The following is a 24,269-nucleotide window of genomic DNA, read 5'->3' on the forward strand; positions in this document are numbered from 1 at the left end:
AGCTACAGCAGACTGGCCGTGTCTGAGGTTATCGGATGGTTTTGATAGATCTTTCGCTTGTCTGCGAGAGGATGGAGCTGATGCTGGCTTGCTTTGGAGATTCTGTGTATTAGTTCCTGTTGAATGACGAGATGCTGAAGCCTGCTTAGCTGCCGAAATTTTGTGTTCATTTGCCTTTTTGCTCCGATCGCCACCCGCGTATTTAGCTAGTATCTGATCTACTTGCGCCGTCCTCCTGCTTGCTCGCGCTTCTGTGTTGGCATCTTTATGTCCAGACCTGTACTTGCTGAGTATGTTATGAATTGCATTTTCTCGATTTGGGTTCTCTTGCTGAATGCGAGACTGAAATGATTCAGTCGATATGATGTCGAGCTTAGCATGATTTGTTTCAATCATTGGTGAACTTGCAGTCGTTTTGGCCTCAGTACCTAATGTGCTTTCTTTAGGCACTTGTGATGTAGATGTCAACGATGAAGACTCATTACTGTCATGTCGATGCCCTTGTTGAGAATTTGCCAGTTTTCTTTTAAATTCCTCAAGCTTCTGTCGTGTCGAGTGTTCTTGAATCTCCAAATGCTTGCCTATAGCAAGGGCCCTCTGTTGGTCAATCTTTTTCTGTAACTATTGACACAAAATAATGTAACTACGATCTGCAAATATCTTAAAATCTGCAAATATTTTATATATCTGCAAATCTGCTTAATATTTACCTGGTTTTGAAGCTTCTCCTGTTTTTGCAAGGTAGTCTTTACTTTCGTAGTGTCAAGGCTTCCATCCTTTTTCGTCATTGTAAAGAACTTATCTTTGACAGTCCGGTATTTCGTCGACTGTTTATCACTTTCATCTTCAGTCTGGCTTTGAATTTCGGCCAATCTTGCCTTAGCCGCGCTTATCTCGGTATGAAGTCGATCCTGAACACATTAAATAAAATTTGCAACTAACTATATGTATATACATGTATATACTGACAAACCTTCATATCATAGACAAAGTAAAAGATACACTTCACCACTACAATTGTGATGTATTAAGATAAGCATTGGATTGATAGGGTTTTCATATTAGCCTATTATATAAGATCTCTGAACAAAAGTAGATATCGCCATAATGTGCTCAGACCAACACACTATTATTTATAAACTTTATTATTATTATTGTTCATAGAATTTAACAGCGATAGTAGTTTATGGGATCATTGAGTCATTGTGCCTAAGTATTACAAAAATTAGTTTACATACCACTCGTTTCTGGAGTTGTCTTTTCACTAAAGTTTCCTGTTCGAGAAGGTGCTTATCAGCAGCTTGCTGCTGAAGTTTCACTGTGTAAGCATGCTGGTCTGCCAGTTGGTGCTGCGTCACTTCTAACTTCCTCCTGCAGCAATAAACTCAGCTAGCAAGTCCACAATGGATACGAGCATTCTTTGCTATTTGACAAGGAAGTGAGCGATCAGGAACAATTTGTTGCGCAGTACTTGTGAGCATCTATACACATGCCAGTCAACACTAAAAATCAGCACGTTTAGAATAGCAAAAATTAAAACAGGTTAGTTTCTGGCTTATGCAATGATAGTAATGTGGCGTGCGTTAGTAGCAATACTGAGTTTTTTGCAGTCAGGCAAAAATGACTTGCTAATGAGTTACAAAAGCTTAGTTGTCTGATACGATGGTGAAAGCCACCTGTTGCTTCAGATGCTTTGGTAAGAGCTAAGCAACAGAAAATACATTATGTTACATGCTCCAAAGTGCATTTGTCATATTCAGAACAATTTCATGTGTATAGCCTTTGCTATATATATATGTACATTTATATTATACAGATATATACAGCCTGTATATGACGAGTACCAAGTGCAAAACAACGTAGCTATCGCAAAACATTTTAGTAAAACTCATCTTGTTTTAATATACTGAACTCGTACAGTTTAGAGTTCTCTATTTTGTATTTCTCTAGTTCTAATTTGTTTAAATCAACATATATATAAAAAGCTGTGCTATCCAATATTGCCCGTGTAATAAAAAAGGCTTTGTACAAAAATTTGATATGTATTGAGCCTATAACAACATTTACCATTCTAACTTTTAAACTACATATCACGAGAGGAATGTTTTGTGTAGTTGAAATAAATTAAGAGATAAAATAAAAACAACTGTAAAGGTTTTAAAACTTCGTAAAACAACTGTAATTTTCAAGCTGTTAGCCAAGCACATTGCCAATGAAAAATTCTAGTAAGCTGCTTAATAAGATAGGCTTTTAATTGCGGTAAGCCATGACTTTGCGTTGTTGTCCAGCTACAACTATTCTAATAATTGCTATAGCTGGACAATCAATCCTACAAACGAACAAACTTTGAGAAATATGTATATATAGATTATGTGTGTGGGCGCAAAGCTTACAATACTTTTCTCCAATCTAGTTAAATTGAAACTGTTAGTGTTACTGATGACATCACTAGTACTTGTTTGCTGTATTGTGTTTATTTTTGAGTGCCCAGTTAGACAACGATGCAACAAAGATGTCTAATACGTACCCTAAACTATTTATCACCATTTCAAACTCCTGTTCAGCGACAGTTTTCTTGAAAGCTTTCAGATGGTTGGCTTGTTCAATCTGCTCAGCGTAGTTGCTCTCTACTTTCTTGTTAAGTTGCACAACTTCCTGGTTTCTTTTTCGGTCAAATGGTGTTGCAATTCGGTGAAGCGTAGCTCCAGCACTTTTTGGTTTTGGTCTCTCATCATGAGCTCTCTGTACAGTTGGCTGTTCCACTGGAAAGTAGCAGTATTGGGTAATATATTTTTAGCCGTCAATATAATTGTAAATCATTTTTTTTAAAGATAAAATTCTTGAAGCCTTGACAAGAACTAAGCATAATTACCAAAGTTTTTTTTGCATATTTGAGCAAAAAACCAACGGTTTTCAAAAGTAGTATTTCAGTCTTTTAACAGAATAAATACAGACTTACCTAATTAATTCTCATGTGTACGTACAATAAAGAAAATAGAAAGATGAAACAATCTAACAATAGCAGGAAAAGTGCTAAGAAGGGCATTAGGATAAATTTTGACCTCTGATTAATACAAGTAATCAATAGATAATGAGTGTTGTTCAACTATGCTAAAAGAATCATAAGCACTCATTAGAAAACACTCCATAAAAGCATTTGATTCAAGCAGAAACAATCAAGTAGAGAAGCATCAGGAATGAACACTTTGCTCAAAGTTTGAATACCAAACACTGACTTTCACCAAAATATTGTTTAATAAAAAATGTTTTTTGTGTAGATATGCATGAAAATATTAAAAATAAGTTTATAACACACGTAAATCAGCAAAACTCTGGTGGATTGTTGGTAAGCGACTTTTATCTTAGTATTCTATATGTACCAAAATTGACAGCAGTTTCCAAAATGGGAAAAAACAAGTTGATAAAGGAATAAACAGCTAACTTTGAGCAAAACTCTTTAAATTAAATATGTCAGCTTATCATAACCCGCAAATACCAGCAGATGCTGAGCTCTCAAACTCATATAGTTGCCTAGAGGGAACAACTCCGCAAGCAAAACTATGCGAGGTTACTATAAGTTAGGGCGACACTTTTCTGAAGCTGTTTAGCTACAAGAAAATACAGGGATTACGGTTCATTACAAACAGCACAGATGTCGAGGATGCTCACCGACAACTATTCGAACCTGCTTTCTCTTCATTGGCTTGCTCTCTGTTGCCAGTATAATAGACAATATTACATTTGAGCCTTGTATGCAACATGCAAATATTTCACTGGAAAAAGAGAAACAGATGAAGATAGAAATATAAGAATACTAAGTAGATGTATCGATGTCGCGGTCTTACCATCGTTTAGTTGAACTTGCCACGCTTCATTCGGACCATTCCTTTGTTGACCTTCATTTGACCCTGATGACTTGAGAATGGTTGGCCTCAAGGATGTGCTTTTGCTGCGCTGCTGCTTCTTTTCCCAAGCCCCATAGGCGCTCCTGTATTTAATACACATCTGAGCTAAACTGTTTTTGAAGCAAAAAACTCAACCAATTCTTTTCTACAGTCACGACTGTAATTACTCAGCTTGGCTGGAAATAGGTAGATGAGAGATCGGTGTAATGTAAGAGGGCAGTAAAATGCACATGTTTATTCCTCTTAGGGCCCATGTTGCAAATTTAAAAACTGGATAGAGCAACTACAAATGCTTTATATCCAAATATCATTCTCAAGTGACTTCTTACATATCCTTATGCAAACCCAAATTTGATTGGCTCTCATGCTCGTGATGTCATCACAAAAACCTAGAACATTTCATTGCATTGAGAGTTGACCACATGTGAAGAAAGCAACTTTTTAGGCAAAGATTTCTAGCTCTTTGAGGTAAGTTGGAATCATGAATTTTCTGTGCTTTGTACTATGTTGACCATACTTTTACACGCATAAAAAGTTTTTGAGAAATTTTTTTCTGCTATCTACATGAGCTCCAAAATTTTTGTGCAGCAGTGAAACATTGCGCTCAGCATAGCTAATCTACAGGTCAGAGTTGAAAGGGTTAAAGTTTTACAGCTGATTATAAGAATATGTGGTGTCCAGGTAGTTATCATTTTAGTAATCACAAACATTACAAAAAATAATTTATTTGCTGTACAAATAATTGAAATAATTATAGACAGTTTTTCCACTTTTCTAAAAAGGCAGTAAAGTAGACATATATACCGCTTACTTCGCTAAATCGTTAGCATCATCTCGAAAGTTGATATCTTGTCGCTTGCTAGGGTAGGCCAAGGGCGCCTCATGATACCGACCTCCTGTGTAAAATGCCTCCTGCACGTGCGAAGGCTGGCGTTTTAGCTGCTCGGCTATTCGCAGTGTCTTGTCACTGTTCTCTTTTATCAGTTTCTTGAAAATGCTCATGCACTCTCTAAACTTATGTGGGTCGGTCACACCTGAACACAGGATAATCTTGTACCACCGCTGTCAGACAGCAAAATAAGTTTCAACTAAGCTTATGAGACACAATGTAAGACTGTTGAATGACAATATTAATAATACCCACCAGCCACAATTGGATCGACAAGCCGTCCGTTGAGAAAATCTTTGACAACGTGCTGGCAAAATTCTCTGTCCTCTTTCGTGAGAAGAAGCTTTTCCTCTTCCATGTCGTTAGGATTCTGTCCGCCGTGTTTAAGCATGTTGTTTTCTACCTCTAGTTCAGCAACCCTAGTGCGAAGCTTTTTAATCATTGACTTGTCATCAATCTCTTCATTCTTTCTGAAAAAGCAAATTTTAAATTTCATAAGTGATTGCATAACATCCGAATAATAGGTACATTAGTGACATTACATGTGAAAAAGAAATGAGAAACATGGAACAAATTAGATAAATAAACTGATTTCTTTTATGCACTCTTGAATTTGTTTGAAAAGCCTACTTCATGTACTAATAACTTCATGATAATAGCACACGTGCAAGTAATTACATTCAGCTACAGAAAAGTCAAGATTATATTTACCAGGGGGGCTGCCTCAGCAAATATAGTAACGTAATTACTGTTTTAGAAAATGGAGAGTTTTAGAACTAAATGCATATTGTCAAAGGTATTGCATGACGAGTAAAATAAATGATAAAATTCACATCGAAGTATACCTTGCAGTGTTTGAAATGCATGAAACTCTTTGAGCAAATCTGCAAGTTGAAATGCTTTCACTCAAATTAGGCAACTCCAGAGAGATCGTTGCTATCATAGTTGTCAAACAGTTTCCTCCTGTGAAATAAAGTTACAACATATTATAGCAAAGTCAGCATGCTGACTAACCTGTCATATCTTTGATAATGAAACTTGTGAAAATTTCCAAGTCCAATGTGAAGACATGGAATGTAGGCTTACAGATCATAAACATGGTTGAAGCGAGTGAAGAGGCTGAAGTTAGAGATGGTTTGAGGTGATTAATTTTGTTTCACCAGCTAATCTCGACAAAATTAAATCAGGATATGTGAATCAAATAAATCAAAGTGATATTTGGTAAATAAATTGGTAATTTGATTAATTGGTTAATGATATTGATTGTACATTGAAATCATCAGGTTAGATTCCTGCAAACATCACTAGCGGGTTCTCAAAGCAAGGAAAAAAGACAAAGAAATAAATATTATAATTCAATTTTTATTGCAATAGGTTTATCGCTATTGAGAAATAATACCAATCTCATGCCTACAAAAGCTTTTAGTCAAGCTTTCATTTCAAGATACTGTTGAACTTTGGTGCGAATGCAGCCCTCCATAAAGGCAACATTGTGAGGTTCAAAGAGCTCAAATATATAGTAGTTCAAGGTATAACAGTAGATCATAGAAAAGATTATAAACATGACATTTACATTATAGAAATTAGGAAGCCAAATGCATTGCCTAAATTAGCATGATAATTTAAAAAGTTACATGTACAATAACATTGCACTGCTAAACCAAACTAACTTAAAGCGTTACAAAATTGCACAATAACAAAAAACCACTGCAATTGTTTGTCTGAGAAAATTTGAGAACTCAATGCAAAGCATTCGTGTAGACATGGTATTTGAAATGTGTTGTACAACTCTTGCAGTGGACAAAAGCAGACTCACCCAAACTGTCTTTGAGCAACATAGTCAGCAGAGAATTTCGATATGGTATATGTCTTCCGCTGCTATCAGCAGCACTATATGGTCGCTTTGCAAGAGCTGACCAGCTCTTGGAAACACCGGGCGGCGCCGTTCGCAAACGGGCGGATGAGGTGGCATCTTGGTGCAACGCAATGATTACACCTTCCAGGTAGTGTAAGGAGAGGTTGATGTACTTTGCTTCAGAGAGCTGTAATCCTTTTACACCAGTTTTACAGACCCTCTCCGAACCAGCCAAGTCAACAAAATGCATTTTGGACCTAAAAGTATTACAAAATTTGAAAAAAACAAGAAATTGAAAAAAATTCATATAAAAGCTTACCAATTGTTTTATTGGTTGCATGTAGAGACAGCAATGCCTGTCTTCAAAGATTAACTTAGAAAGACACATCTTGCCAAATAAATTTTTTAGGTTGTCATGACAACACTGTTATGAGTATTTGTGATAATGAACTGTTGTAATGAACTGGGACCATTGTTCCTAATGGTCAGAATTCGTCTAGCGCTAGTGTGCTACGAGATAGTCTCGCAATGATCACAAAATTTTTATTGGTTGTTTTTGTTTGTGAACCGTTACTCATTACTAAAAAGAGAGAGAGCACTATAACAAGCCATTCAGACCCCTTACCTAAAAGTAAGTACTCTAAACTAAAACCAAGTGAAGGTTCAATCGATGTCAAACCAAAATCAGGCCAGGCAAAGCCTTAGGTCTATAATCGCTTCAGTGCAACGCTTATGAACTCCATGATACTTCTACTGAAATAATTCTCTGCTCAGCTAAGTTTTAACTGGTTTATTTGATAACTAGTAATCTTGCTGACCAAGATGTAAAAGTGAGGTGAACTACTGCTGACCTATGTTCATGACATAGCAGCAAAGACCAACAGGTTACAGCTCCTAATATTCCTATTGTTCAATCAATAATATTTGCTATTCAATGTTCAGCAGTATTTGCTAGTAGTATTCAGATTCACAAAACTGCTCTAGAATAAAAGATAGTGATAGGAATAAAGCTATTTGCCTGCTATAGACAAAACCAGACAAAAGCTTTTACTAGTGCAGAAATCAAATGCAAAGTTATACACAAGGTTTCATGGCCCCCATATATCTCACTTTGAAAATGGACCACATAAATTTTGAACCCCGATTATCTGTATACATGTAGATGTCACTGACTTCCACCCAACTACAAGCAACCTGTCTTTGGGGTAACAGAGTAAATGCAACCTGTTTGTGGCTGAAAGTAAAAAACGTATATGGAACCTGTTAAGGGATGACAACTTTGAAAACAATACAGACCTGACAAGCATATCTCCCTTACGACTTGAGAGGTAGACAGTGAACACTGCATGGGAGCGAGAGGACCTGTTATTCATTGCTGTTTCAGCCACCTTCCTGTTCAGCTCGCCTGCAATACAGGTGCTCTTACACTGTGGTACTCTAACGGAAAATTTGAAGTACTACAAGCTCATTTTTAAATAGAGTCAGGAAGCTGGCAAAAGTGAGATTAGAACATTCTGGTATCCGTACCTTTTAAGCACTGCTCTCAAAGACGAATTACCAATCAATAACTGTTTCTGCTTTAAAAATACACTTTAACCATAGACTGTCTGCATGAGTTAAGTGTGGATATTGAGTGCTGAAAAACTTGTACAAGTAAAAATTGATTTTCGTAAAAATGAAGTGTTGTGTGACGTGTCAAGTCAGGACAGCTTTTTGTAAACAAGATGACTTCAACCATATTGGAATTTCTAATTGTATCTCTCAAACACTGATACTGACAAGTGCTTCACCATATAAAACCTATTCTTCCACTAATTCCTTATTCTAATACCGGTGACCCAACATCGAATGGTGGTAGCACCTCTCACAACAAAATGTGGCAAAATGCTGTTGTCCTAACATAATAGTGTGAAAAACATAGTGCTCACCTTCTTGGTCACAACCTTACGTGTGCTGCTCATAGTTGACTATAATTACAACAAAAAAAGATTTTTCTGTTGAGAAAAGAGTCTGAAATGCAAGCATGTGGCTGCTACACTATTTTTAAATACAAAAAAATTGTGGTCTAAAACTAGCGAAAATATAGTAGTGCATCCGTGTGTTTACCTTGAGCTAATAAAGATTGAGCCACTTCCTCGGTGTTCATAGAAAGAATGGAAAGATTTTTGACAACAGCAGCTCCTTGAGGCCCATCAACCACTGTGACCTTATGCAAACAAAGTGTGGCAGTGCATGAGAAATAACAAAATATTGGTGGGGCTGTTTCACACGGTATGTAAAAGCATGGTTGTGTGTGTGCTAGCAAATATGCTGCCTATAGGGTACAAACTCAGACTATAGCTTTTTGCACGTGGATTCATTACAAGGATTTTCTCAAACATATGACTTGTTTGAATTTAGAAAGTAGCGCATATCCTGAATTACATTTTCTTAGCTCAGTGATTACACATGAACTATTCAAATTTGCTGAGTAAGCCCCTTTAAGACTGTAAAGAATATACGGTAACTTATAGCACAAGATCTTGACACATCACACAACGATCTCTACCTTAGAAAAACCGGTAGTGCCAGGAGGACCTCTTGCAGTGGGTTTTAATAGATCATAGCCAACCTCTTGATAAATCTCAAGAAAGGAACCATGCACTGTGATATTCTCTCCAGCCTCCTTTCTGGCGTTCACTGCAGCGAATATCCTTGTGAGACTCCTGGAAGTGTAAGATTTGAAGTCAAGTCAGTCGAAATGTTTAAAAAGCTCGAGAATAAAACTTGCTGTAGAAAAAGAGGAAAGAAACTGGGATGAATTAATAAACTGCCAGACGGGTTGGTGTAACATACATCTAGTACAAACTAGTATAACAATATGTATGTCAGGAGGGTTGGTGTAACATACATCTAGTACAAACTAGTGTAACAATATGTATGTCAGGAGGGTTTGTGTAACATACATCTAGTACAAACTAGTATAACAATATGTATGTCAGGAGGGTTGGTGTAACATACATCTAGTACAAACTAGTGTAACAATATGTATGTCAGGAGGGTTTGTGTAACATACATCTAGTACAAACTAGTGTAACAATATGTATGTCAGGAGGGTTTGTGTAACATACATCTAGTACAAACTAGTGTAACAATATGTATGTCAGGAGGGTTGGTGTAACATACATCTAGTACAAACTAGTGTAACAATATGTATGTCAGGAGGGTTGGTGTAACATACATCTAGTACAAACTAGTGTAACAATATGTATGTCAGGAGGGTTTGTGTAACATACATCTAGTACAAACTAGTATAACAATATGTATGTCAGGAGGGTTGGTGTAACATACATCTAGTACAAACTAGTGTAACAATATGTATGTCAGGAGGGTTTGTGTAACATACATCTAGTACAAACTAGTATAACAATATGTATGTCAGGAGGGTTGGTGTAACATACATCTAGTACAAACTAGTGTAACAATATGTATGTCAGGAGGGTTTGTGTAACATACATCTAGTACAAACTAGTGTAACAATATGTATGTCAGGAGGGTTTGTGTAACATACATCTAGTACAAACTAGTGTAACAATATGTATGTCAGGAGGGTTTGTGTAACATACATCTAGTACAAACTAGTATAACACTGTTTGTAAAACCTTGTTGAACTATGCTCTGGTTGAAACTTCAGAAGTAAGATTTTGTTTACTTGTTGTATTACTAAAATGCAGTACTAGGAACTGCAGCCCTATGTTGTCTATTGTGCTGAGTAATTACTTTGTCTTGCAAGTAATATTATATTTTGTGAGTCTCGACATTGATTATCATAATTATATATTATTACTATTACTATCCCTACTAATTATCTGGCAGTAAGTCTGCCGTGAGAGATCGTCAGGTGTATCAATACAGAGCAAAAAATAAGTAAATACACAATAAGCCTTACATCCTTGAAAGTGAATGATTGGTACAGGTGGTAGTGTATTGGACAGTCAAGTTCATTGTTGGGGGTTCGAATCCTGTACAATGTAATCTTTTGTCTCGACTTCTAACTGTGGCTTAGGACAGATAGATACAGTAATTATTATATAAAGATTAGCCAATTCCCGGCATTGTACGAGTATTAAAAAGCAGCTTATAAACAGAGGCAGGTGATGTAGTTGCCTGCCACTCACCATTGGGCTGGTACATTGCCAATGGCTAATTTGAGTAAGCTAGTATCTGTATGGCTTAACTTACTAATAAGAGCAAGCTTTAGTGACATCGCGTAACGCAGAGCGCTATGCATATTTTAACTCTAACAACGACCCAAATCACCCAATGATTTCAGGTGAATGGGAGGTTCCGAGATTAAATCTTCTGTGATGGGGATTGTCTTCTGTGATTTGTCATTGTTAGATACTAATCGCTATAACTGAACAGACAGAGTGACGGATGACACAAACTTTGAGATTTTTATATATAGATTATTATCCCTACTAGTACCCTGGCAGTCTAATGTGCTGTAAGAGATCCTCAGGTGTAATAACTATATGTACAATTATTCAAAGGTACCAGTGAGCAGTCAATTGGTGCAGGTGTTGGAGTGTTGGTCTACCAACTTGAATGCTGTAAGTTTGAATCTCATATGATGGACTTTTTCGACCTTCAACTATGGCTTCAGACAGACAGACAGACAGACAGACACAGCTATTATTGTGGTAAAGATTATTATTATTACTATTAGATAGTTTTATGCTATGCTAAGAGCATAAATACAAATCATATTTGCTTTCTCGTCAAATGTGTACGGTACTTGACCTCAATCCCAAACAATTGATGTTCAGAAATAAATTGAATGCATATAACTGTCAAAGTTAGCGCTGAAGCCATAGTGCACAATGTCTCGATCAGTGATGTTCAACCTTTTTTAAAATGGGCCATATTCTTTACATTTACACTCTTCTTGGCACACCCCAACCAACATGACACAGAATAATACTCTAGCACAGTAGTATATATTTATACAGTTATTAAGTTTTTTAATGTAATTATACACTCATTTAGTATGAACAGAACATGGATATTCTTGCAGAAATGGTTGAAAGACACACACTTTGCAGACCGCTAGCATATCGGTAATTGTGCAAACACAGGAAAAGTGAACAAATGGGTGAACAGTACTAGCAATATTAACAAAAATGAAGCTCGAAAACTGACAATTTATTGATAATTTTCCATGGTACACCTGACGCCAGAGATATTAAACTAGCAAAAACACTGCTTCCAGTTGCGATACATGATTTATAGTCAATAGTGAATAATATAGGTCACGGTGGGACCCCATTAAACCAATAAGTTTGTCCATAATCTCGACTGAACCGTTACCTTGGTGCGAGACCTCGCTGTTCTCTGTCACTCAAGATTCCCTGCATTGTATGGGTTTTTCCGGACGATGTCTGGCCATAGGCAAATATTGTGCCATTATAACCTTCTAAGAAGCCTGAAATACACATAAAATTCAGGAAGTTTACAATTTAGTTTACATTTATAGTAGTTTGAGTATAAAAATTAGTCATAATCTAAGTCCTTCGCTGACTGCAAGAACGATAGCCTAGTAGATTAGTTTACTAATGTACTATTGTACTAGTATACTATTGTACTAGTATACTAGTACAATAGCGTACTTGTGTACTAATATACTAGTATACTACATACTTTACTTCTCATGTAAACAGCTGGTTTAGCTGATTCATAATTAGTAAGAAGTTACTTTCTATTCAATAGGTACGCACGCGTAGACTAAACTTGAGTGAAATAAGTGAGTGCAAGAATATATGACGAATTGGGAAGTTCAATATTAATTTGGATATCTAATTTTATGATTTGAGCAAAGCCCATCTTTGCGTTGACACTTTAGCAGCCGCTATCAAATCCTGTGACTGCCAAGAATGGACTACAGTTCTTATTAGAAGCACAACTAATGCGATGAACATTAAGCTGGTCCTTACTGTGGTGAGATGAAGGTTTTTAGGGTGCAATGTTAGAGCACTAAGGTGATCTTTCTGCTCAATGCATTTGGCTAAATATAAGCTATAAAGAACAAAGCTTTCACTGTTTGCTTTGTGAAAATTCATTAGGATTAGACTCGATTTGTTAAACAGTATTAAAAGTGACAGACTTCGTCAGTGTAAAGAAGCAAGAGCAGTCTAGAGCTACCAAAACTGGCAGCAATAAGCGTGTAAAACAATTAATTACATTAATTGCACACTCTATGTACAGGTAGTTGGCCATTCATTATATGTTATGGTTATTAGCGGCTCATAAAAAATTATTTTTCCTTCCAGACGAATTTGAAATACAATGATAGATGACCTGCACTAAAACGCATGACTTGCTTAAATTGAAATTGCATGATTAAGAAACTGATTCGCTAAAATCGCTTAAGAAGGAATAACAAGTAGTAACTGACAATTGACTAATATGAAGTAGTAACTGACTAATAAGAAGTTTAACTGACAATTGACTAATATGAAGTAGTAACTGACTAATAGAAGTGGTAACTGCCAATTGGCTAATAAAAAGTGGTAACTGACCATTGACTAATAACAAATGAGAACTGACAATTGACTAATAAGAAGTGTTAACTGACAGTTGACTAATAAAAGTGATAACTGACAACCAATTCATAAGAAGTGGTAACTGACAATTGACTAATTGTGTTTCAATGGTAGTTCATAAATTAGCTCAATTGAGTTGATGTCTTAATCTGGAAAAGTTACAAGATAAATATTACCGATAACAGTCATGGAATGATATTATTAACTTGAAAAAGGTTTAAAGTTGATCAGCTGTACATTTACATAATTGCTTAAACAATGCTATAACAATTATTTACGAACAGCTATCCTAAACCAAAGCTGACAAGACGAAAGTAAAACCTAATAAGCCCTCTTTAAGTATAAAGGAATTTTAGAATAAACACAGCGCTTTATGAAATTGTTTTAGGCTTAGAAAGTTATGCTTAAAGATAAAAATATTATAATTGTGACATTAGCCTTCAGATTTAAGAAAATTAACTAAAATTCAAAAATAATTTTCACCCGGAGGTTCATAAAATAGTCATGACTGCTAACATACCATCTATTATGGACTTGGCAACATGATCAAACACCTCCACCTGGGTAGAATCAGCAGAAAAAACTTGTGCATATTTAAATTCATGGTTCACTATGGGAGCTCTAGTGCGGTTGTAGAGAGTAGAGTCTCTGCTATAGCTATCAGGTATCCTTAAATAAAGCCTGTTGTGAGTTGTATCAAAATCATCATATAAGTTGTCAGATGGCTTGATGCGTGCAAATGTACGTATCTTTGCCATGCTGCTAGATTTTCCTCCAAAGTTTCGCCTAAAAAACAACATATGATGACTACTGAATGTATGATCTGCTCAGCATGTTTAGGAGTTTTGTCAAAAGCATGGCAATGCTGGTTAGCAAAATTTTGTAGCTCTAGCCCTCAAAAAACCAGTGTTACCACTTGAACAGTTAAACTTCTTTACAGTGGTGTTAATAATTCAGATAAAGAAGTGTATATACTGAATTATAAAGCGATGCAGTATCAGTATTCATGAGATAACCATGCTTTCAAGCTAACACTGCTTAACAAGATAAGGCTGCAATTAATAAGAAACAGTTATTGAGAGTATGCCAAGGATTTCTCAGATGCAAAACTAAAATGCCAAACTGACTTTAGCAAAGTAAAGTCTTTACACTTCACCAACAAGTCAATATGTGACCTTGAGAACTAATAAAGAATAGCATTAACATAGCTTCAGGTTATCAGAGCTGATTAAACTACTATAACTAGACTAAATAAAGAGACACTCAAGCTTTTTAAAGAGTTTAAAAGTTGTAGAAAGTCATGTAAAATTTAGGCAGAGATAGGTAACAGCTTTGCTAACTATTACACATGTAGCTAATAAAAGGGAAGAGTCATATAAGCAAACTAGCTATCATTATTAATATTCATTTAATCTATAATATGCCACATTGCAGGTGTACCTTTTCAGTAATCGACCATCCATGAGAACAATGATCAGTTACTAAAGTGCTAAAACCAATACAGAAAAATAGAAAAGTTATTGAACGCAACAAACCACATAATACAAGAATACTTCTAAGCTTAAAAATAATTTAGCAAAAATATAGTTTACTCAGGCCATACATTCAATAGCTGCAATAATTAAGCTAGTTACACAACTAAAGCATAAAAATTTGTGGTATTTGAACTCTAAAGCGTTTTCAATACCAGAAAGAAAACCATATAGCGTCAATTACTATAGTCAAAAATTGGTAGGATGAAATTGAAGTTTTTTTCAATAACTGTTAAAAAAATAGCTGTTGTAATAATTCTTTTTATTGGTTTAAAAAATGAACGACTACAACTAACGAAATCTAGTTGCACTCTTAAAGCTTCAGGTATTAATAACAATTTAATCAACAATCAAAAATGATACTGATTTAAAGTTACTAAGTAACTATGCACAAAAACGCAAAAAAAATAACCTATAAAATAGCTTGCAGGTCAAGATCTAAAAATATTCTTAGTTTTGTCACAAAAATGTTGCGTTAAGCTGGCCTAAGCTTGACTTAAAAAGACTCCGCTAAACATTTTTTGTTACATTCTAAAAGCATGATATCTTTTAAAAATATGATAATTACAAAAACTTACGTAAATTATTAGAACGCATTAACACGCCATATCTACTTCAAAATCAAAATGAGCAACAGAACTTCACATGCCTCTTGAGGTTTGTAACTAAGAGCAACAATAAACCGGAATATCGGGCTCGTTAACTAGTGATTTCACAACTCCAGTTTGAGACGGCGGCCTCAGGATTTATAGTGTATTGGATCTGAGTTTACCAAAAACGGAAGTTTCAAACAACTCTATATTAACGGGAGGCTATTGCCCCTACCAAATGGTATATGAGCTAACATATAAAACACAGCTGGTGTCTTCTTTTACCTCCACTTTTTTTACTCATTTATATAGTTTTTGGTTACGCTAATGATTTCATTAGACTACAGAGCAAAGTTTTTGTCTCAATCACTAACTTCAAATAACAGTTACTGGCCCGTTACTAAATGTTCTTCTCTAACACCCTGCGACCGTGCGTACAGCGTACTGGGTATTAGAGAACGCACTGGTCTACGTGCGCCACGGACGTCACATTTTGCAACGTGCTTGATACCTGTGCCAGTGACCCTTTATAGTATGTTTGCTATACACCTTGCTTATTGGCCCTATTAACAATATCGAGGGAATGTTGCTTGAACTGATCTTTCACAATATAAATAGTTTTCAGCCATATCAGTAGCATACAGTGCAAAATGAGCATATACGAAGTTTGGAAGTGTATTTGAGTGAGTTTAATGTGCTTCAGGTACAACAGCAATACGAAATAACAAAAAATACTCTCATATTCAGTATCTACATAATATACGTAACGTGCACAATAACATAAAACCAGCTTTGAAATCCGAAAATATATGAAGTGCATCAGCACAAAATTTACATTGTTAGACAATACATCAATAAATAGATCTCTAACGGAGACAAATTAGTTTACAAAACATCTTGCTACGCAGAATGTTTGAATGAGGTTAGAGTGGTGTTCTACAAATTTCACAGGTTCGTGCCCAAGCCCTAGACCGACAAAATTCACAATGACAAGAGTACCTAGAAGTTAAACTATTGCTTTTCTCAGATCCATATTGATTGCCATCTATCCAGGAAGTGGGTTGATACCTACACCAATCAAAATTGAGCGTAGAATCAATTTCTCGAAGTAACCTATGTTTGTACAGCTCTGGTTCGCTAGATGACTCACAATCAAGAAAAATTTCATAAGCTTCCATACCATGGTTACAAATAAGAGCAGACTCCGCCCTATCTGTGGTTTCTTCCACATCAGACGTGCTTAAAATCATGCTAGAAATGGGATTTTCACAAAACATTGGCATTAGTCTCGAGCCTTGACAAGTAGATGGCAAGTCCTCACAGAACTTCAGAGAAGCCATACTTTGCTCAAGCAGACTATAGTCGATATCAGCTTTGCTATCATCATCCTCATTATCAACTGTTTTGCTAAAACCAGACACGAAGTCATTTTCAGTGGATAAACCACTTTCCGCCTGAAAGTCATCATTCCAAAGTAAAGAAACTGGTGCAACCTCAGCATCCTCTTCCCATAATGTACGAAGCTGATTTGAGTAAAGCACCTCCTCATTTTCATCCTTGGAAAGACATGAGGATAGTATATCTTTAGATATCCATTCGCATTCCACAGACGGAGGAGTACAAACATAATCTGCTGCCTTTGTCGAAGAACATGTAGCCTCATATCGCTCAACAGGATCTAGATTCTTCCATGATTTCCACTCCGCTTTCTTTTGCATCCCGGAAAACTTTCTTTGTTTTTCGTAAAGATTTTGATTTACTTGTTTATCCCGAAAAGTCTTCTTTGGTTTCAGGAGAGATTGTTTAGTTGGTCGTTTATAGCTGCAATGGCCGCCGTGATTGTCGTTTGAACGAATTGGCTGCTGAAAACATCCCTTCGCTTTTCGATGCTTGAACATGCGATTTTGAGCATTGGTTTGGTATGATTTGCTGGGCACTGAGGTCACTGCATCGACTCCTTAAACAGATATGATCCAGAGGGTTACACTAAGTTTTCAAGAATTAGGCAAATTGTGAGTTCTCAACATCTTCCCCCAGCTGATTTAGGACAATCGCAAAACTTAGCATAGATAAACGATAAACTAAGAGCCACTTACATTTGATAGACAGACTCAAACATTCACATACATGCTGAAAGCTAAACCTCAATTTGCCTGTTTTTATGGTAAAAGTGAGGTGAATTTATTATTATTATCACTAAGCTTTTAGGCCGCAGTCTGCTGACCACTTGCTTTTGTGCACTCAACAGAATACAGTCAAACCTCCTTCAAAATCACCTATACACACAAATATTTCAATACATGTCGTAAAATGTAAATAAACATTTCTCTCGACATATAAAACCACTTTTGACTTCACAAAATATCATAGTTCTATAAATAACAGTAAACAATTTAGCAAAAATAAAATATAAAAATGAATGAATTAGGTTAATTTAAACTAAGTATAGTGTCTATTACGTATAGTCTAAACTAGGATAAGCTTGCTTTATATTTTTATACTGAACCTTTGCAACGCAAAACCTACCTACACTTTCACTCTACGCTGCTCAAGGAATGTAACAAGTAAAACTTCTTATTAATGTATTTATTTAGTTTTATGGTTTAAAGGTTGCTTTATGCAGTACAGTTATACCTCGACATACGAGTGTCTCAACACGAGCCGCTTCTTGATGCGGCTGCTAGGTGGCCGAGTATGCAAAAGGTCACTTAGGAGAACAACATCGCTTGATCATTCTTGTCGGACCAGTTTGAAAAGTTTTAAAAAGGCGGACTAAAGGTGAATGTGAAAGGGGGCCAAAAAGAGAAGCAAAAAGTGTCACACCAGAAGATAATAAAAAATTAAAACGAAAACAAAGTTAGAGTTAAGTTTTGTGTGAGATTAAAACTTATTTTTAAGTGTGTGCTTAAAAAGCTAAATTCATTCACCGGTAAGTTAAATTCAAAGTCTATGTTATGTGAGCGCAAAAAAGCGTAGCAAACTAAACGTATTGCTGTCAAGTCTCTCTTACACCGCATTGACAGCTATCGTCTGTCTGAAAGCTAAGAACTCCATACGGTATAGTACGTAATAATATTAGAAATTTTATTTGTTACCTTGTGAGCATAGGTGGTGATTTAGTACAATTAAAAACAGGTTTTTCATTGCAGTATTCTGTTTTAAGGTGGATTGTTTCAGAGAATAGATTAATTTGTATTTACTTACTTTATATAGCAAAATTGCTTTGAAATACATGTACGAAATAATTGACATAAGAGCTTGGTCAAGCTCGTATGTCAAGGTAAACTGTAATGTTTGTTTAATATATACGTTTTCATGTTATATGTAATTGCTAAAAGTAGTTTTTATTGTTTTTTTCATTCTGGAATTAAAACAAAATACGGTTTTTATAAGAGTATTTGTTGCAACGTGCAACAGTGTTGACATACAACGCAAATATCTGAACAGATTAATTTCGTTAGCCCATATTTCACTTTTCCCATTTCCACGCTTTATACAATAATAATACGTTGCCCATAGTGTAATTGTTCTCAGTTAGACAGGTGGATAGCTAACTACGCAGAAATAACCCCGAGTGTTTGTGTTTGACATCGGCCTACACTACCACTCAGGTGCAAGCATGCCAAGCTGAAGTAGAGAATTCGATGAAGAAATGACTCTTGATGAACTTGTTTGAACATTTTTGGAAAATCTGTCTACTCTCGCGCAATGTTGAAGAGCTATTTTTAACTTACCATAAAATCGCTGATTTTTTCATAAATCGCCTGATTTTCATAAAAAATTTTCCCATTAAATTTGCTTGATCACATTGACTAAATCACATTGATTCATAAGGAAGCTATGTTCATGTTTATGGATGTTTAGTTTTGCCAGGACTGCTGATAACTTATCTAGACTACACCTACAGCAAAAGGAACCAATAATGTTTTCCCGCAAGCTGAACTCACATTTATACTGTACAGATGGTGAGGAGCTTTTGTGGCTTAACAGACATCTACACGGAAAATATTATGCGATATGCTTAACTATTAGATTCAATTGCAGATATACATTCTACACAAATGTCAATTTACCAAATTCATACCTTTATGGAATACGGATAGCCTACAGCATTTAAACTGCCGTAGTAATCAAGAGTTTGAACATGAATAGAAAAAATTACCTTACAAAAACCTAAATAAATTTGTTAAGCACTTGTGTGGTTGAAGTTTATTTAGAATCACCTTAACATTCAATTTTTTTGATATATGACATAAATTTTTTGCAATTATACAGTATGCCATCTGAAGTTTTTTGAAATATTGCAACTTTATAAATCAGTACACATTTAGGCCTACACAGTTCTCCTTCAAATAGTTTGGTTTTATGAAGCTCCAGAGGTTCATTTTTCAGTGTTAAAATCATAAACCCCAAAAAGACTAGTGCGAGTTGTAGGAGTATTGAAAAAAGAAAAGCAATGGTTTTTTATAATTAAAACAACAAATTATGAAGAGCCATGAGCAAGCTTACCTCTTTAAGAAATGCTCAAAGCTGTCTAGTAATATTGTGATAAAAAATAGTAAAAGTGACACATAAACCGAAAACAATTAAAAGTGGAAAGGCTGGCTGTGAGAACTAAAGATGAAACTTAAAACAATTTCAAAATAAAAAGCTAAATATCCAAAATAAAAACAAAGATATAAGAAAGCTATGATGATTTAAAGTTCACCTAGCTCCGTCTCTTCATCACCACCACAACCTAAGAACTATCTATCTTCTATATCGCCTAAAGATGCTACAACTAAATTTGTCTGTCTTTAACATAAAGGTGATTCAACAATAACAACCTATTTTTATTTATTATTACTTTATTAATCTAGTTTCACACATACAATTTAGATTTTAACATAGGTTTAGATAAAGCATTCGTTTCATTGTTATAAGTAATTTATGTGAAATTTTTGAGCAAATTAAATGAAATACAATGTCCTCCAATAAAAATATTAGAACATATTGACTTTGTATGTTGAGATTTCACCACATAATGTATGCAGCTATAGCCACAGAGATGCCGTTTGACACCATCACAATGTTCACATTGGTTAGGAGGGATGGCAAAGTTTGACTAAGCTAAATGTCTTTCTTTGCATCCTACTAGGTGCCCATCTAGTATATCAATGCTTCAGCTGAGTTAACATTGCCATTGCGTTCAAATGATATTCGGCATGAACCAGGCTTTACCAGTACTACTAACCATTGGCAGGAGCATCCGATGGCAGCTGATATGTATCAAGGTGGCTTCTACTAACAGTAGAAAGATTAAATGACTCCATACAGCCAGGTGAAACCGCAGTGCCCAGAGCAGGAAATGCTGCGTGGTACCTGAATGATAATATATAAAAAAGAAACCACACACAGTTCACCACCAACTCAATCAAACAAAGAGCAGTAGGCCTCAGAAGGCATTGTTTTTAAGATATTGATGATAATCACTAACGTGTTGCGCATGATAAGATGATTGGTAAGCTGTCAAATGCTATCACTCACCTCTCTATTTCCATACCCTTATCAATAAGTCCAGTTGAAGGAGACCAATGTTCAATGCCAGGTACAGCACTCAAATCCACTACTGACAAGGCATTACCAGTGCTCTTCTTATTGTTGTATTGTCTACAACAAAAACTAGATGGGTATAGAGTACTACTGCCGCAGAATTGTAAACACGAAAGCTGCTCAGTAGAACAGTGCTAGGTAGTTGTACAAACCAACTATGAAACTCGTGTAAAACATGTAAGCGCTTCACAATCAGCTAACAATACTATTGAAGCTTCAAAGATTTCAAACTGACATAAAAACTGTAATGTAACTGTAATGTTAGTAGGTGACTAAAGATCAATTGCAGCGAATTCCTACCTGAAATTCTTTATTGCTGTCAATAACACCATTATTTACAGAGGGTTTAGAGGTAGCGAGTTTCCAGGTTATAACATGCCAATCTGTCCAGCTCCATCTTGTATCACCTTTATAGTCGGTTCCAACTGGAATAGCCCCAATACAATATTACGTGATTATAGGTGTTTCCATTTGTCCAAACTAAGAACAAAGGTCAGTTTACAAATAGGGTACTTTAATAATAAGAAATATATACATGTACCTTAAACCTAAACCTTCACCTATGAACAGCTCAAGATGTGAATTTTCCAGCGTTATTTAAAATTTCAGTAAATATTGAATTCTACATCCAAAGGAATTTTTAGCCTAAAGTTTATAAGTTTCCCAAAAACATTGCAGCTTTGTAACTGGAGAAGAACGGACAGGTAAGAATTCAAACAATAACATGTAGAAAAATATCAGTAATAAAATGACTAAATATCAAGTCAAATTTGTTTTGATTCAGGCTAATCTATGTTAGAGTAAGTTGCACCACATATCTCTACGGGCTACCTTAAAGGTTGACTTACAACAAAATTCACATTACAGTTATTTGATATCCAAAGATTCACCATGTCTTACTTTGTTGTGTTGTAGGTGCAAAATATATGGGAATGTGATTACAAGCTTTTAAAAGCTAAAAAACGAACAGTTAATCGCAGCCACACGAGACCGCCGTAGTTTGGATTCCCTTTCCAAAACGGCTCAAATGGGACGTAGTTGTGGTAGATGGTTTGTTTACACTTTCGTGCAACCTTATTCGTCGAAACATTTTCACAAATATACTTCACGCATTCAATAAAACCATGTCTATTGTTCTTACGCGTCTGTTTTATCGTCATCGTAATGCTGTCACTTTTAGCAGTGATATCCTATAACTTACCGTAAAAATTCGTTTAATTTTTTAGCCTTAGTTTGAAGGAGTACATATCATTGTCTGATAATCATGACGAGTCTGTTGGTCACCTGTGATAATCAAAAAGTGCTGCAAAAATTATTTGCGAAGTATTGGGTCACATGATCAGATTACGACTTGACGATTAGACCAAGCTGAAACAAAACTGTAAAGTAGCGAGCATCTATATTTGATACGGGGTCTTCGGTAAAACCCGAAATGCTTGTCATAAACTAGTGCTACGATAAGTTTTATATTGAGCTTTTTATTGGCCTTTCAATTCACGTGGGAACATCACGTGACAAGACAATAACCAAACTGCCATGACTACGTCAGAGAAATAAAAAGATTCCAATCTACGGCGGCTTTTCGTTTTTGACCTTTTAAGAGCTTGTAATCACATTTCCACATATTTGGCACCTACAACACAACAGAGTAAGACATAGTGAATCCTTTGATACCAAATAACTGTAATGTGAATTTTGTTGCAAGCCAACCTTTAAGCTCTGAATTTGCCCATTGCTTAAACTAAACTTCCAATTTCATGACTCCAAAATATAGCAAAAAAATATATTTATTATTGACGATGTTATAATTTTTTTTTACAAAGGTTTATATGATGCATTTATATTAATGCTATGTGTAAACTGCAATAAGTTCACACTACCTAAAACGAATAAGATATACGTATATACAGAGAGAGCAGTCCCAAATAAATGAATTTCGTTTTGACTAAAGAGTATTTTGCAATTTATTGCACCGGTCTGGCGCCTTTAGGTTCAGTAGTAAAACAATCGTTCATGAAGCACCAATGATTTTTTCAATTTCAAGGAAAGCGGCTTCTAACGGCTCAGAGAGAGGTTAGCGAAGTGTCCTTCCGCAACATAAAACCATACCACCACTGCAGAAAGATGCATAGGTCAAGCGCATTGATCATGATTCTCAACCAACTCCACCTCAAAAGGTAGAGTTGAAGGTAGTAAGCCAACCAATTTAATTTCTAATAGAATACCAGTAATCCTTTTGAGTTGTTGAGTTTATTTGCCAAGCTCAATCTTTTACTTTTGGGTTTTAGCAGGCACATCTTCACCGCAATATTTTTCAGTAGGCCTAACAGAAATTTTGTTTTAGGTGTTGCATCCTGTGATATTGATGGTGGAGATTTGGTGCCATAATAAGTACTGATCAATTTTAGTTTTACTACCACAAAGTGATTATAGGCCTATATAGTAACAATGTAATGATATACATGTACATGCATAATTTGAAATAAATAAAATTGGAATAAAAAAGGTTGACCAGTGAAAATGAGGAATCATACATTTTGCTGAATTAAACGGTGTAGTTAGCCGACTGTAATAGTCGGCACAACTTGTACAAAATATTACAAAAGAATGGCGTACATTCATTAAGAGCAGTTTCTGAAACGCAAATAAAATTTTATGCGTTGACTTTGGGGCTTTTCCAAGATGCCAGTCATTATTAAAACATATAAAAACAACAATGATCACGTTGAATATTATAATCATTATACGCGCATTATAAGCACTATAAAATATATGAATAAAGTAATTCAAATCTGATAAAAAGTTAATAATTATTGAAAGAACGTGAGTCATAACCATCGTCATATTTTATAACTAAAATCAATTCTAAAATTGAGTATATGGCTACAACTGCAAAAAACAATGAAAACCATAAAGTAATGTTGTTCATTGTCTAATCATAAACTGCCAGACAAAGGCAATGTATGAGGTAAGCACTTTAACAATAGTGTTAGATATCGATTCAGCTGCTAGTGGGTTGGAGCAATTTAACACCAAAAGGTCGCTCAATTACCACACAAGATTTAAACATATATTATGTCGATACACTTAGAAATCAATTAAAAACACTTTAAACTAGGGCAACTGACTTACTTTACATATTACGTTCTATCATAGCAGCATAGTGGTAACTAGGTAAAAGAGGCCAGAACATTTTCCGAAACTGCTTTTTCCGGAGCTTTGTTACGAAAGGGAGAATATCCGGTCTAATTTTTCTCTTTATTTATACTCCTCTAATTTTCAAGCTAAAATGAATTTCTTTACCGAATTTTGTACGTCCACTAAA

General features: G+C 35.4%; 2 protein-coding genes across 2 annotated transcripts; both read right to left on the reverse strand.

Annotated features, from left to right (window-relative positions):
- Positions 1-2: 2 nt before the first annotated feature.
- Positions 3-15,407, reverse strand: LOC137385705 (kinesin-1 heavy chain-like). The gene is made up of 17 exons (XM_068072240.1): positions 15,341-15,407; positions 13,751-14,016; positions 11,999-12,113; positions 9,198-9,354; positions 8,756-8,855; positions 7,946-8,054; positions 6,611-6,906; positions 5,640-5,757; positions 5,050-5,264; positions 4,717-4,939; positions 3,846-3,988; positions 3,646-3,711; positions 2,528-2,762; positions 1,239-1,371; positions 711-911; positions 223-621; positions 3-116 (listed from the first exon to the last, which is right to left on the reverse strand). Exons 2-17 carry the CDS (start codon positions 13,986-13,988, stop codon positions 3-5), a joined length of 2,862 nt encoding a protein of 953 aa, XP_067928341.1. The 5' UTR covers positions 13,989-14,016; positions 15,341-15,407.
- A 604-nt stretch (positions 15,408-16,011) lies between these two features.
- Positions 16,012-24,217, reverse strand: LOC137404896 (uncharacterized). Its single transcript, XM_068091123.1, has 5 exons — positions 24,077-24,217; positions 21,245-21,369; positions 20,879-21,001; positions 20,586-20,713; positions 16,012-17,309 (listed from the first exon to the last, which is right to left on the reverse strand). Exons 2-5 carry the CDS (start codon positions 21,274-21,276, stop codon positions 16,276-16,278), a joined length of 1,317 nt encoding a protein of 438 aa, XP_067947224.1. The 5' UTR covers positions 21,277-21,369; positions 24,077-24,217; the 3' UTR covers positions 16,012-16,275.
- Positions 24,218-24,269: the final 52 nt, after the last annotated feature.

The sequence above is a fragment of the Watersipora subatra genome, chromosome 1 (assembly GCF_963576615.1).
Source record: "Watersipora subatra chromosome 1, tzWatSuba1.1, whole genome shotgun sequence".
In the NCBI taxonomy this organism is placed as follows: Eukaryota; Metazoa; Bryozoa; class Gymnolaemata; order Cheilostomatida; family Watersiporidae; genus Watersipora; species Watersipora subatra.